This window comes from Triplophysa rosa, unplaced genomic scaffold, assembly GCF_024868665.1.
Source record: "Triplophysa rosa unplaced genomic scaffold, Trosa_1v2 scaffold254_ERROPOS399912, whole genome shotgun sequence".
NCBI classification, from domain to species: Eukaryota; Metazoa; Chordata; class Actinopteri; order Cypriniformes; family Nemacheilidae; genus Triplophysa; species Triplophysa rosa.
Window position 1 is genome coordinate 55001 of NW_026634273.1, and position 13100 is coordinate 68100.

A 13100-nucleotide genomic window follows, 5' to 3' on the forward strand; every position below is an offset into this window, starting at 1 on the left:
AGTGTTCTCCAGTGTGGAGAAATCCACCAACATTCATGACAGCTATTATTTTACTTCATAATGTTTTGCCATTGACATCATTATTCTCACAAAAAACTCAAAACAATCACAAATCTTTTGACCTTAATAAAACGGTTTTATTAACAGTGTTATCAGCAAAAGTACAAACGATTCATGTAAGACACAAACTTGCCCAACGACAAGCCTGCATTGAGATCACATTTACACAAGTTTATAAAAGTGATGTTTCATGAAATCTGGCGGATTATCGGAGACCTTTGCGCTTCATTCTTATTTTCTTCTTCAGCTCGGTCAGTTTGAGCTTTTTCTTGGTCATCTGTGGTTCTGGAGCCTCTCGATCAATGTGAAGCGGTTTCTGCTCGGCTGGAGTTACAAACACGTCATCGGTGACGTCCGGCATCATCACTTCTTGTTCCTCTTTCTGCTTCTCCTTGCGAACCTCCTTCACCAACAGTTTCTCCTTTTGTTTGGCAGCCATTGCCAGTCGAATCACTCGCCGATGCTAAAAAACACAGTAAGGCACAATAGAACAACGGTGAATAAAACACGTGTGCGTGTTCTAACACGATAAGCACTGAAAGCAGCTCACCATGTTAGGCGACTGGAAATGAGGGTTTTCATAGAGCGTAGGTCCACCAAAACTCCCCTGGAATATTTTTATGGGGTTCAGGACAAAACGAGGGCCAATCTCCACTAGAGATGCGTCTTCTTCAATGATCTACGAAGGGTAAAATCACTGGTTAAAAAATCATATGAGTAACTTCAATGAATGATTCAACCGTATTGTCGATGATCTCACCTGATAGTTTCTGAACCAGATTCTGTTGTCTGCGATAGTGAAAGTGAACACGTGATCCACAAACGGCTGACTCTTCGGGTGATACTGAGGTGTCGAGAAGATCTACAAGAACAAGGCCTCTGTTAACAGGCTGTAAAAAACACGACTTGACATCAGAAGTTTGCATGATCTGCACAACATGTTTATTAAAGGTAATACATGTCAACGGTGTATGAAGAAACAAAGAAACTCCAGAACACTGTCATACTGTAAAGATGCAATAAGGCTGTAATGAACCTGAGTGAAAAGCTCCTTCAGCAGGGCATATTCTGGCTCCTTGTCAAATTTCTATAAAGGCAAATGTTATCATGAATATAATCACGATTATTGTTTTGCTGTTTGTTCAAGTGATTTATAAATGTCTTTTTACTCACCGGGTCAAACGACAGCAGCGGTCTGGACCCTTTCAAACAGTTGCCTGTCATTTTCAGCTCAGCGAGAGTGTGAACTGAATGTGTTTGGGTCAAATGGACACATACATTACATTTCTGGTCACATCATTTTCAAGTTTATACAGTGTGCTGAAATATTGAAGAAATAAAGTTCTACCATTTTGAACAAGAAACTTGGCGGACGGTCCATGAGGAGCATTTGAGATCCTGTTAACAGAATGACAGCCACACATTGAGATTTTTAACGCGGTTAGACACTGGTGTCTGGTGATCAGAAAAGCGGGTTCTCACCACATGTAGAGATCCTGCTTTTTCTTTGCCTCAAAAAAGATGCACTTGTTGCAGTTTTTGATTTCGCACACCTGAAACATATCAGCAACAAACAAATAAACAAAAACTGCAGGATGTCAGTGGCTTAGAGTAGTGCTGCCGGTTATACAAATGCATTTGGCCACATAAGTTTGACATTCATTTAAACCCTTGAAAAGAAATAATCACACAGTCCAGAGTAACACGCGTGAATCACCTCATTAACCACAAAGAGTTTGTCTTTTCTGTCCATTTTGGTGTCTGAGAAGAGAACAGAGATTTGCTTTTGTACATGATCAGCCACGTAAACTTCAGTTTAGTCATTTAGCTGGTTTAATGTGGATTTACCAGCTTTGCTGTGAGGCATCAAGGTTTTTAAATCCTTCATTAGGTGTCTCGTTCTGAAGTTGATGCCACGAGAGGAAAAGACCAAAACTCGCTCCTTGTTTTTCCATTTACCCTAAAAAAGAGCATTCCCATCAAAAATGTAAAGTTCATTCACTGGCATTAGTTAAGTTACTACTACAACCTCATCAGCCTATCACAAGAAGGCATTTTACAATTCACATCATCTACATACATACACTGAATCGAGTCAAGTACAGTGCAACATTTTTAGGCACATCAGATTCTTCATCAATTGCTTCATTATGTTATATCTGTTACAATGGTTTCAGTTGGAAACATCAGCATAGATACTGAAATATTTACTGTAAAAATCAAGCGAGTCCAACAAAAGACCAAGATCTGATGTCACCATTACAAAGAGACACTGGAATACAGTTGCCATGTTGTGGTTGCGAGATCAGATCTGATCAGTGAAAATAAAAACACGCCTGAGATGATTTCATAAGAACTCATTGACTTCGTTTAATATCTCACCGCGCTGACGGGCGGCGGGACGCTGATAATGTTGCTCAGTTCACAACTTTCTGTCTTTTCTTCATTCTCCGCTGGAAATGTTACTTTCTTTGTGTTCTTTACTGCTTGTGATGTTTTATTTTGCTTTAATTTCGCTCTTTTCGTCTTGATTTCCGATGATCTCTCTGCCACACGTTTCTTTCCGCGCGCCGCCATCTTCCTCGCATACGTCACCACCGACCGCAGACGAGCGGAAGTGACGTGTCAAATACGCAAGAGTCGCACAAACAGCAGGAGCGCAGTAATATTTGAAACAAACTCGGCTCGAGTCAAAATGATTAGATAATGCTGTAGTTTGCAAATCGCTGTTAAGCGCAGAAGAGAAATAAATAATCTAGAGTTTAAACTTAAAACACAATGAGTTCAGAAATGACCGGTGAAACGGAAGAAACGAAGGATGATGAAGATGAAGATGAAGAGGAGATGAAGGACAGAGATGATGATGATGATGAGGGAGATGAAGGGTTCTCTGTGCTTTCAGATTTGCCTGTTGAGATCAGTGAGAGACGCCCGACCTGTCACACGTGCTGGTGAGAGACACAACAACACATTTGTGCGCGTGTTCATGTGACTTCTATTCCCCCCTATAAGAGATAAGTGTTGTTTGTTGTTAGTTTACTTCTTCATTTATTATCCCCGTGAAAATGTGAGTTTGTGTCATATTGACAGGCATTAGAAAATGACAACAGGCATACAAAATCATTCACAATTTACAATAAATGCGCAGAGCAGCTGATCCTCAATGATCAAGTAGAAGAAGATTTGACACATTTGATTGGACTGTGGATTTGTTATGCCTGTTTTACACACGAAAAACACAATAAAAGCAGCACTATGAAACAAATGATGCTTCTACAACTCGCAGTGTTATTTGCTTTATAGAACAGGGAAATATTGTAATATTCTTGACATTGTTAGCACTTTCTTTACTGATTTCTTCTGCACCTCAATAGCACTAGCACTACCATACCAACAAATAATACAGATGAGATAACTTGACATTGTCAATACAGACATCATCAGAAACGTTCTTTTGTCTTCTGATTGTCTGGAGATTCCCTAAAGAAGAAAATCAGCATTAAACTGTAACGTTTCATCAGTTTTTCTTCACAGACATCCAAACGTGCCCAATATCCTTCAGCTGTGATGCATTCATGTGTATTTGACCATTGAGTTTTGTGACTCATAGGTTGTCGGTTGTGTGTCCATCATCCGTGTAATGTAATGATGTTTGTGTGTCTGTTCAGTCGTCCAGTGAAGGTGTGTCTGTGCCCGTATCTCCCAGCGCGTCCTCTCGACATCTCCACATACCTTTACATCGTCCAGCATCCGGCCGAGGTCTGTCGTCTGTGTGTGTCCAAACGTCTCATGCCGTTCGTAACAATGTCCGATGAGTCAAGGTTCTTCTCCTCTGCTTCCTCCAGGAGAGCCGCGTCCTCCGAACGGTTCCACTCCTGGCGGCTTGTCTTCCTCCCGTGAAATGCAAAGTCTTCATTGGAAGGCGATTTACAGACGAGAGGTAACTTACACCACACATTGATTGATTCACATCATAAGGAGAATTTCTGCACGTCCGACTGACTGTCATCGTGTCGGTTGTGTTAGACATCCCGAGCTGGCGGCCGTATGTAAGGACGCACACACTTTGCTTCTGTATCCCGGAGCTGCTGCAGCTAATCTGGAGGATCTCGCCTCAGATTTTGCCACGACGGCCCATAATGTCATTCTGATTGATGGTACTTGGAGTCAAGCGAAAGACATGTTCCTCCGCAACTCTCTTTTCAGGCTCCCCAAACAGGTGCGATCCACACATCCATCAGCTCTCGCGTGCTCTTCAGTCACAACCTCTCGTTGTTCTTCTTCTGTTTAGTAAGATGTTTCTGCAGCAGCATGTAAAGCATCTCATTACAAGATGTGTGACTGAGTCTTTCAATAAATGATACAACTAACCCCAAAAGTTTCAGCAATTGTTTTGAGAAGAAGAAAGATGAAAAAGTGGAGGCATTCTGTGTGTGTTGAATGTTGTTTGTCTTGGTTTGGGTTTTTCTTCTACAGCTGCTGCGATGCAATGGAAATTGTAAAAATCTCTTTACAAACATAATTGACTTGACTTGAATAGGGAGGATGTTTTTTTTTCAGTCAAATTGATTGAGGTTTAATTTAATGCAGTGTCTCTATTGAATGGTGCTTAATTTACATAAACATCTGAGATGTGAAGAGAGATGATGGAAAGACGGCCGTTGATGTGGATGTTTGTCTTTACAGGTGCAGCTGCGGAGCGTCTCCTCCAGTCAGTATGTGATCCGCACACAGCCCACAAACATGTGTGTGTCCACGCTGGAGTGTGCCGCCGTCGCGCTCTCTATAATGGAGAAGAACCAGAACATCCAGGAGGTTTGTCACTCACTCACTCACTCTCACTCACAGCCTCGTGAAGCACCAGTTATCATTTTCTGATCGTGTGTGTTTTTCACACGTAGGTTCTTCTCAAGCCGCTTCAAGCTCTGTGCTCCTTTCAGCTTCAGCATGGCGCTCAGATCCATCACAGTAAAGAACATCTCATTAAAAACGGCGAGTACAACAAGATTCTGCCCCAAAACAAGCGCAAGATTCGCAGGATGCAGAAGCTTATCAGCAACCAGAACATCTGAGACTTTTTTCTAAACGAAATTACAGCACCTTTTCTACAGGAAACAATGTCTCGCTTCTGTTTCTCACGGCTGCTGATGTCTGATTTTTATCTGAAGTGTTCAGAAGAGCAATATTAATATGTGCTGCCATAAGGACAGTTGATCTATTCATTGAGTTCATAAATTATTGTCATTTTATTTCTGCTGCTAAAATTAATGAGAACGTTTATTGCTCGTGCGTGTGTTTTACGCCTTCTGGTGGCGTCGTACTGTAGCGCCGCTCTTGTTCTGTTAGACCGATCGGCATCAAAGTATCGCGAGAGCAGACTGCTGTCGACAGGGTTGCCAACTCAGCGGGTTTCCTGCAGAATTGGGTTACTTTTAAACTGATTCCGCCGTTTTCATAAATTGTAGTTGACTTAAATGCGTGTATTAAACTAATTTACTCTATCAAATCTATGTTCTAACAATAATAAAAGTGAATCGGTCAATAAATCTGTATATAGTTCTAAAATTCCTTAAGGATTTTGTTCACCCACTGTAAATCTCGAGGTTAGATCGTCTTTTTTATGTAAATCTACTATGTCAATACTGCTATACAATTATTTTTATTGATTTAAGTGTCTAATACATAACAGAGACAGTAAAATATGTATTTATGTTATGTATGAGAGTGGCATGTTTTGAGTTGTGGTGTTTGGGCGACTTTTGGACTGGTTTTGATTGGCCGTTGGGCATGTTTATTTTTTACAAAACTTGGCAACCCTGGCTGTCGGTTTGCTCACGCGATACACTGATGTCACACGCCGGTCGGTCTGCGCAGCCAGCGCCGCATGAAACACACTTCTGACTCTAGAACGTCAGAGTTGTAAGTAGCCAATCAGAATCCGAGTCTGAAGTCCGCTTGTTGCGTTGGACCAATCACATGCGTTGAATGCATTTGAGTCTGGCCCTGTCCCAAATGGCGCACTTGCGGTCTCGTGGACTTAAATTGCGCGTTCTCGCCAAGTCTACGAGTCCGTAGAGTGTCGCATTTGTCTTTTTAGCGCTCAGAAGTCTGCTCGCGAGCGCCTCCTTTGTGCCCTCGACTCCACTGAAGTCCCCTACCCAGGAATCCTTGCGAACGCCCAATCACAGAACGGATGGGAGGAGTGTCGTGGATGTCAGACATTTACGTAAACATGACGGATACATTTTTAAATATATGTTTTGATAAAAATTAATTTAATTAATTAGTTACTTATTCATATTATTTCTTATTTATTTTCTATTAAGTCAGCTATTCAAGAATAAAAACTTTTAATGCAGTGCATTTTCTTACTTAAGGTAAGCCATGTTTTATTGTAGATTTATATCTAGTTGTCTCTGGGCTCTGTGAAGCTGAACAACACAGCTTCTGTATTATAGAGAAATATTAAATAACAACATATATGCATATTAAGAACACATTATGCACATTAAGTATAGTGTAAACAAATTAATAAATATACGTTCATGACGTTATGACAAATTAATGCATTACAAACATAAGTATCTGTTGCGTAATGCTCGGGTGGCATATCAACATATGAACTACAGAACAATAAAAACCGGCAGCTCCAGTCCCAAATAACAACAGTGGCACAACAAGTGGTCGACTTCACGCGGCGCTGCGCAGACTGATCAGCGAATGACAACAAAGTACCGCGAGAGTGATTAGAAAGCACCGCTTGCTTTTTCCGGTGTGATGACCTCAAGTCTGTCCCAAAATGCACTCCCATGTACCCTTATGGACTCGTGCCTAGTGCCCTATAGGTCTGCACTTTCTGACGTCACCAAGTGTGGACTCAGAGGAGGTCCTCAAGACCGGAGTGCGCCATTTGGGACAGGACCTCTGAAGCGTAGATTTTGACAGAAACTCGAGATCCTTGACGACGGCGACACGGTACGACAGAAACACCACAGTCTCAGATTTCAGCCATGAATCGAAGTTCTTTGTAATACATTTAAGTCTTGTATTTCATGTTGAGTGAATTTCTCACACGCCTGAATTGAATCAGCTGTTGGTCGCTTCTGTTAGATTTATTAGGAGGTTTCAGCTTATCTTGCTGTTTTCCGCTATTAAATAACACTATGAGTGAATTCGGTTTGATTGATTAAACTCAATCTTTGTTTTCTTCTAACAGTTCGTGCGTTTTAGTAATAAAACTACATTACTTTTATAGTTATCTATAACAAACTACTTTATAACAAACACAGTAATTATGTAATAATGACTGAGAATAATAATGATTTAGGTTACAGTAATATATTTGGACATTTTTGTTAGGGAAAGGTAAATGTAACGTTAGTTTACAGCTCATTTAAGTGTATTTACATGTTATGTTTGTTTTAACTTTGACGACTAATATGTCATTTGAAGACTCCGCTAATTTACGACAGCAATACTCATTTGTGCTTGTGTCCAAATATTTGCTGCTCACACAAGAAACTTTATTTAGAAACAAACAAACAAACAAAAAAGCTAAAACCATTATCTGACCAATCATGATAACATTCATTCATTTGTGTTTCAGATGTCCAGTTTGTCAGATGATGTACATGTTACTTCTCTGAGATCAAAGCTTGAAGAAACTCTGGTGTCATATCACCATGTGAATGCATCAGAGTGGAATATCGCAAAGAAATCGGTTAGTATGTCTGTACCCTCTTCATCTGTCTGTCTCTCTGTGTGTGTGTGTGTGTGTGTCTGTCTGTCTGTCTCTGTCTGTCTCTGTCTGTGTGTCTGTCTCTGTCTGTGTGTCTGTCTCTGTCTGTGTGTCTGTCTGTCTGTCTGTCTGTCTCTGTCTGTCGCTCGCTCGCTCTTCTGCTTCACTCTGTCAGACTGACTTTGTTTGCACAGAAGGACGTGACGGTGTGGAGGAAACGTTCAGAAGAATTCAGTGGCTTTCTGTGAGTCTAAATATCCAACTTATCTTCAGAGTCAGACACACCTGAAGCAGCTCATAGACGTCAGGTGTGTTGCGTGTGGGACAGTGATTCTGCAGGACTGGAGATGATTTCACAGCTCTGGTGTAAAGGATGTAAACTGAACACAGAACAGTATGAGAGATGCAGATTTCTCTTTCTTTGCAGATATAAAGCAGAGGGAACAGTGGCAGACACCCCGCAGAGGACTGTGGAGTATATTCGCCCCGGTCCGTACCGTTTAAACTGGGACAGTCTAATGACTTCCATGGAGATTGTCGAAACACTAGACCAGGTTAATGTACAGTCAGCCACTATATGAGTGTTCGGCATGTGTTCGAGGGTCTGTATGATGAAACACACGCGTGATAATCAGCAGCAGTAATGTAATTTACTTTCATAAACACGTCATGTTATTTTGTGTAATCTCTAGAAAGATTTGGCTGCTTTTGAGTTTATAATACTGGCAGATTTCTGTGAATCTGATTTGTCACATATGCTGAGTATGATCGAATGAATTTTGTCTTGAGTTAAAGCTCAACATGTGACATTAAATAAACGGAACTGAACTATCCCATAATGCTTTGTGTTTGCAGGGCAGTTGCGTTATGAAATACACAACCGCAGGGCAATTGTGGAACATAATTTCTCCGAGAGAGTTTGTGGATTTCTCGCACACGACAGACTATGAGAACGGTCTGCTCTCCTGCGGTCAGTCAAGTGTTGCGTTCATGATTTAAATCACATAAAAAATAAAAAAAAACCTTATCTTAATGCCAACATAATAATGAGATATTCTTCTGTGGTTTTCATATGAAGAAATGTCTCACATATTTTACTTTTTTTGAATGCGTTTGGCAGAGGCTTTTATCCAAAGCAACTTGCACTGCATTATACTAGACACTTGTTTCTGAGTATGTACAATCACTGGGATCAAACCCATGACCTTGACATTGCTAGCATCATGCTCTAACCACTGAGCTACAGGAAAGGGTTATATTGTGGGATAACACATAATGTTCCAACATGTGTGAACTGACATGATTGTTGGTTATTGTCTTTCAGGTGTAAGCGTTGATCGTGATGAACACAAACAGGGTTTCGTACGAGGGATTAATCACCCGTGTGGCTGGTTCTGTGTGCCAGTGGAGAATTGCACACACTGTTTATTAACCGGCTACATCCAGACTGACCTACGGGGAATTCTACCGCAATCTGCGGTGGACACGGCGATGGCCAGTGGCCTGATCAATTTTTACAGTGACCTCAGACAGGCTCTGAAAATGTAGTCTCTCTATCAGTGTGCAAATTACAGGAGAGAGGCCTTGCCAAGCCATGATTTTGACTTTTTGACTCATAAATTGAAAGTACAGTTTTTCAGAGTTTTCTGACACAAAACATCATTCCAGCATCAATGAAAGATTAGCACTCGGTAAAGATGAGGATTGAAAGTTGATTGTTTTTTAATCAACGTTGAATTTGAGTTGAAGACTAAGAGTTTGAATGAGAAAAGAAAGTGAAATGTGATAATCTGATAATCATCACAATGAATCCACCACTCAGCTCAACACTGAGCCAAATAAATATCCATTTGCGTACTCATTAGAATCATTAACACGTATGATAGTGTGTTAAATGCTTCAATGTACGTGTATGTTAAATGTTTATATTAACTGTATAGTTTATAAACAGTTTGTTTATAGTATAGTATAGTTTGTTGATTGCGAGCGCGCCTGTCTGTTATCTGAACAGTAGTATGGAAGGCCGTTTTATCAAAAATGTCTTTAGACGTAACGTGTACAGACGATATAACGCGTGGACGCGTTTTTGCGCCTAAAGACGTAATTTCGTCTACAGACGTATTGGTTTTAGCCAATGGAAAGTCACAAAACGGAAAGATTTGCATAAAATTGATTAAGCATATAGTCGTGATGTCATCATTAGCGTAACCACGTGTCATTCATGAATTATACATATAAACGTGATGCTCCCTCATGCGTGGCACTGCATATGGTCCTAGTAATGAATACGTCAGCGTATACGTGATTTTACGACAGGGGAGAAGAGGGCATTTCAAAATACAAGCGGTATAGACAGACCATCGAAAGCATGGCTTTGCGAAATTTTCTTAACAACTGCCTACGCGTTTTTCAAGAATGTGTGCATTTGTAAAATTATATGTATTATGCCGTCAACCCAATGGGCAACATGGGCTGCTGCCGAGAGTCCCGAACACTAAGGGATCCCGAGAGAGTTCTCATTTGCATTTTAACATTACACATATTTACATTACACATAACACATATTTGTCCAGTATTATGCATATCCGAATCACTACGGACAGTACATGAAGATTAAAATCATGTTAAAAACACGAAAAATGTCAGAAAACCAGTAAACGAGGAAGCTGCGTTTTTATTTTTTGTATGAAGCATAAATTATGTTTCATTAACAAAGTTCTGGAGAAGCCGGAGCACATAATCATCTCGGCTGGTTCGCTATCAGCAATCAGCTCAAGCGAGACTCCTTATAAATAAGACCAGAAATCTCACCTGTGCCATCTCTACAAGTAATTCAACACCCCTCCACCTCCCCGTTAAAATACAGCTTTCCGCATAAGTAGACCGAAATTCCTATGATCAAAAGCGAGCACTTACATTGTTCTCGTCTATTTGGGTTGATTCGGCTGAAAGTGACAGCGCGTCGTTTCTTTGGTCTGCGCCCTAAATAGCGTGCTTACTGACATCAGCTATTAGCAACACTATACAATCTTGTTTCTGTGTGTATATGATATACGGTGTTTTCAGAGCTCCGTTTCAATTTGCCTGTCTGCCGCTTAATCTGTCTTCCGGGGATGGTACTTTCGAGTCAGATCCGTGGGCGTGGCTTGTTGGTTTTGACTAAATCTTTGGTGTTTCAAGTCTTACGAAACCTTTACCCTAACCCACACCCTAACCCTAACCTTACTCTAACCACCTATGATTGTTCAAATTGATGAAAAAACACGTTTGGGTGATGACGTCAGACTCGAAACACCAAGGATTTAGTGAGAGCCGTACGAGACACAAGCGGCCCTCGGGGAACCGGAGAGTTGATTACACCGTATAGGCTACAGTAAACACACACACGTATGTTAGAAACAAGCTGGTATAGTGTTGCCATTCGTGTCTGTGACATGAAAATAAACAAATGTTGCGTTTTAAGCTGGCGCTGTGTGTGCGAGTCAACGCCATTCATGGCAGTCACAAATACAGCGATGATACAGCTGAAGTGGTCAAGTAAAATATCTCGTGTGATTTGACATAAATCCTCTGTAGGTTAAAGTATCCATGATAATTTCTTGGGAAAATGAACGACTGTGCAACGTTCGGGAGCAAGAGTAAACTTTCCGCTGCATTTGTCAGCTGCTCCGCAGTCTGAGAGGCTTCGGACAGACGAGAGAATAATGATATCGGGCGGGTTTTCTGTGAAATTGTACCGTTAAATGTAGATAAACTGTCTGGATTGCGTTTACATTACACTGAGATCCGATTACAATGCGTCCTCGACTACCTCTGGATCAGGACACGCTGATCGGATGACATTCCGATCAGAAGCGCGTTTACACTTTTCTTTTCAATGTGTATGTGGACAACATCCAGATACAGGTCGCATGTTAATGCCAAGTGTAAACGCACCCTTAGATCTATTACACCTTACTGTTAAACTGTCCTGTGTTTTATTCTCTCTTTTGCCATGCTGGACAAATATGACAATAAAATACTTGACTATGAAACTCTCTCTCATAGATTATTGTTAACTTCACAGACCTCTCCAATTCAATGTCATCATGAGGATGCGTGGTGGTGTTTGTGTCTGTGTGGGGGGTTTGGGGGGGGGTTGATGCTTTTGTTCTAAGAAGTTGTGTGAATTTTCTGGGGTGTGATACATTCTGATTCTGCTTGTTATCCGATCTGTTAAAACAGGCCTTTATTTTATACTCTGCTTCACTGCTTCCTCTCATTACATTACTTGCATTTCTTATGTTGGATTGTTTTGTAGTATTTACAAATTATTGCTGCAAATGCTATGGCTTTATGAACTGTAAAATATTTCTTATGTCAATAAAGAACTATGAAACTGAAGTTTTCTAACACTCAAAAGGTTTGCACTGAACACATATTATATAGTGCTTTGTAGTTCTGATCATTACCTTATTAAAAGATGTGTAGAGAAACAGTTTAACATTCTATACAACAAAACTTTATGTAATTTCATGTTCAACAAATTTGAAAACTAAACGTAAAATGCTATATTTATTTTTTTTAAAGAAAAAATAATAGCCTACGTTTATAAATATATTTATTACACAAACTGTATGGATAGTTTCATTAATGATACATGCATGCTTTGTTGTACAAACAAACGCATCTTAATACCGGGTGTAAAAAGCCCCCAAGTGACACAAAAAAGCGTCCCCCACCCATAATGTACAGAAGTGAGGTACAGTCTACCCTCCCCCAAGTTGCCCTATATGTCGCCTTTGCTTACCTATATTAGGCTACCTTCAAAGTTAGTTATTTGATTGGTGTATGTGCGTTAAACCTGGCGATTTGATTGGTCGAACAAAGACGCCTATGTGTCGGAGACAGCGGTGAAGGATTCAAGGAGCTTCAAGGACTAAGTACAGCATCATTTTCAAGGTAAGTTAATACTCGTTATGTAACAAATAGTTTATAATATAATATTTTTGATCATTTGAAACATTGTTGGTTGAGTATGATGTGTTATGGATTTTATGAAGAGGATTTTGTCAATCAATTTGCTACTTTGACATAAAGGCCTATATATTTTGCTTTAAACACCTTTTCCAAGGCGTTTTATTAATTGTGGGTGACTCGGGGAAAACTGCTAGAAAACGCAGTTGAGATGATGCACTGCGAAAAGTTGTTGATCGTGTCAGTGAAACCATTTTATAAGTAAATGTTGTCAGTCAGTTTTGGGCCTGCGTCCCAAAAAATCCACCCTGTGGGGGAAGTTGCTGAGATTCACTGGGGGGACTAA

The 13100-nt window shown here is 40.4% G+C and overlaps 3 protein-coding genes across 4 annotated transcripts; 2 read left to right on the forward strand and 1 right to left on the reverse strand.

The window, feature by feature from the left end:
- Window positions 1-115: 115 nt before the first annotated feature.
- On the reverse strand, window positions 116-2713 carry bxdc2 (brix domain containing 2). Its single transcript, XM_057327627.1, has 10 exons — window positions 2443-2713; window positions 1909-2020; window positions 1778-1821; window positions 1543-1613; window positions 1409-1458; window positions 1234-1307; window positions 1097-1147; window positions 821-922; window positions 611-739; window positions 116-523 (listed from the first exon to the last, which is right to left on the reverse strand). The coding sequence occupies exons 1-10, from the start codon at window positions 2635-2637 to the stop codon at window positions 266-268; spliced, it is 1086 nt and encodes a 361-aa protein (XP_057183610.1). The 5' UTR covers window positions 2638-2713; the 3' UTR covers window positions 116-265.
- Window positions 2714-2838: 125 nt separating this feature from the next.
- Window positions 2839-6415, forward strand: dtwd2 (DTW domain containing 2). Its single transcript, XM_057327628.1, has 6 exons — window positions 2839-3011; window positions 3729-3819; window positions 3906-4000; window positions 4087-4279; window positions 4747-4875; window positions 4962-6415. The coding sequence occupies exons 1-6, from the start codon at window positions 2839-2841 to the stop codon at window positions 5130-5132; spliced, it is 852 nt and encodes a 283-aa protein (XP_057183611.1). The 3' UTR covers window positions 5133-6415.
- A 272-nt stretch (window positions 6416-6687) lies between these two features.
- Window positions 6688-12206, forward strand: stard4 (StAR-related lipid transfer (START) domain containing 4). 2 transcript variants are annotated; one of them, XM_057327626.1, is made up of 6 exons: window positions 6688-7035; window positions 7667-7780; window positions 7996-8042; window positions 8226-8352; window positions 8654-8768; window positions 9123-12206. In XM_057327626.1, the coding sequence occupies exons 2-6, from the start codon at window positions 7667-7669 to the stop codon at window positions 9344-9346; spliced, it is 627 nt and encodes a 208-aa protein (XP_057183609.1). In that variant the 5' UTR covers window positions 6688-7035; the 3' UTR covers window positions 9347-12206. The 2 variants fall into 2 exon arrangements, with proteins under 2 accessions (XP_057183609.1, XP_057183608.1); XM_057327625.1 differs by having other exon boundaries at window positions 6713-7035; window positions 7993-8042.
- Window positions 12207-13100: the final 894 nt, after the last annotated feature.

Bases quoted from the DNA above. Each gene is read 5' to 3' on its own strand.
- stard4 (XM_057327625.1), top strand. From the start codon at position 7,667: ATGTCCAGTTTGTCAGATGATGTACATGTTACTTCTCTGAGATCAAAG. The intron at 8,043-8,225 runs GTGAGTCTAAAT...CTTTCTTTGCAG, and splicing joins GAAGAATTCAGTGGCTTTCT to ATATAAAGCAGAGGGAACAG. The intron at 8,353-8,653 runs GTTAATGTACAG...TTGTGTTTGCAG, and splicing joins TTGTCGAAACACTAGACCAG to GGCAGTTGCGTTATGAAATA.
- bxdc2 (XM_057327627.1), bottom strand. From the start codon at position 2,637: ATGGCGGCGCGCGGAAAGAAACGTGTGGCAGAGAGATCATCGGAAATC. The intron at 2,021-2,442 runs GTGAGATATTAA...GCTCTTTTTTAG, and splicing joins TCCCGCCGCCCGTCAGCGCG to GGTAAATGGAAAAACAAGGA. The intron at 1,308-1,408 runs GTAGAACTTTAT...AAACACATTCAG, and splicing joins CAAGTTTCTTGTTCAAAATG to TTCACACTCTCGCTGAGCTG.
- dtwd2 (XM_057327628.1), top strand. From the start codon at position 2,839: ATGAGTTCAGAAATGACCGGTGAAACGGAAGAAACGAAGGATGATGAA. The intron at 4,001-4,086 runs GTAACTTACACC...CGGTTGTGTTAG, and splicing joins AGGCGATTTACAGACGAGAG to ACATCCCGAGCTGGCGGCCG. The intron at 4,876-4,961 runs GTTTGTCACTCA...TTTCACACGTAG, and splicing joins AGAACCAGAACATCCAGGAG to GTTCTTCTCAAGCCGCTTCA.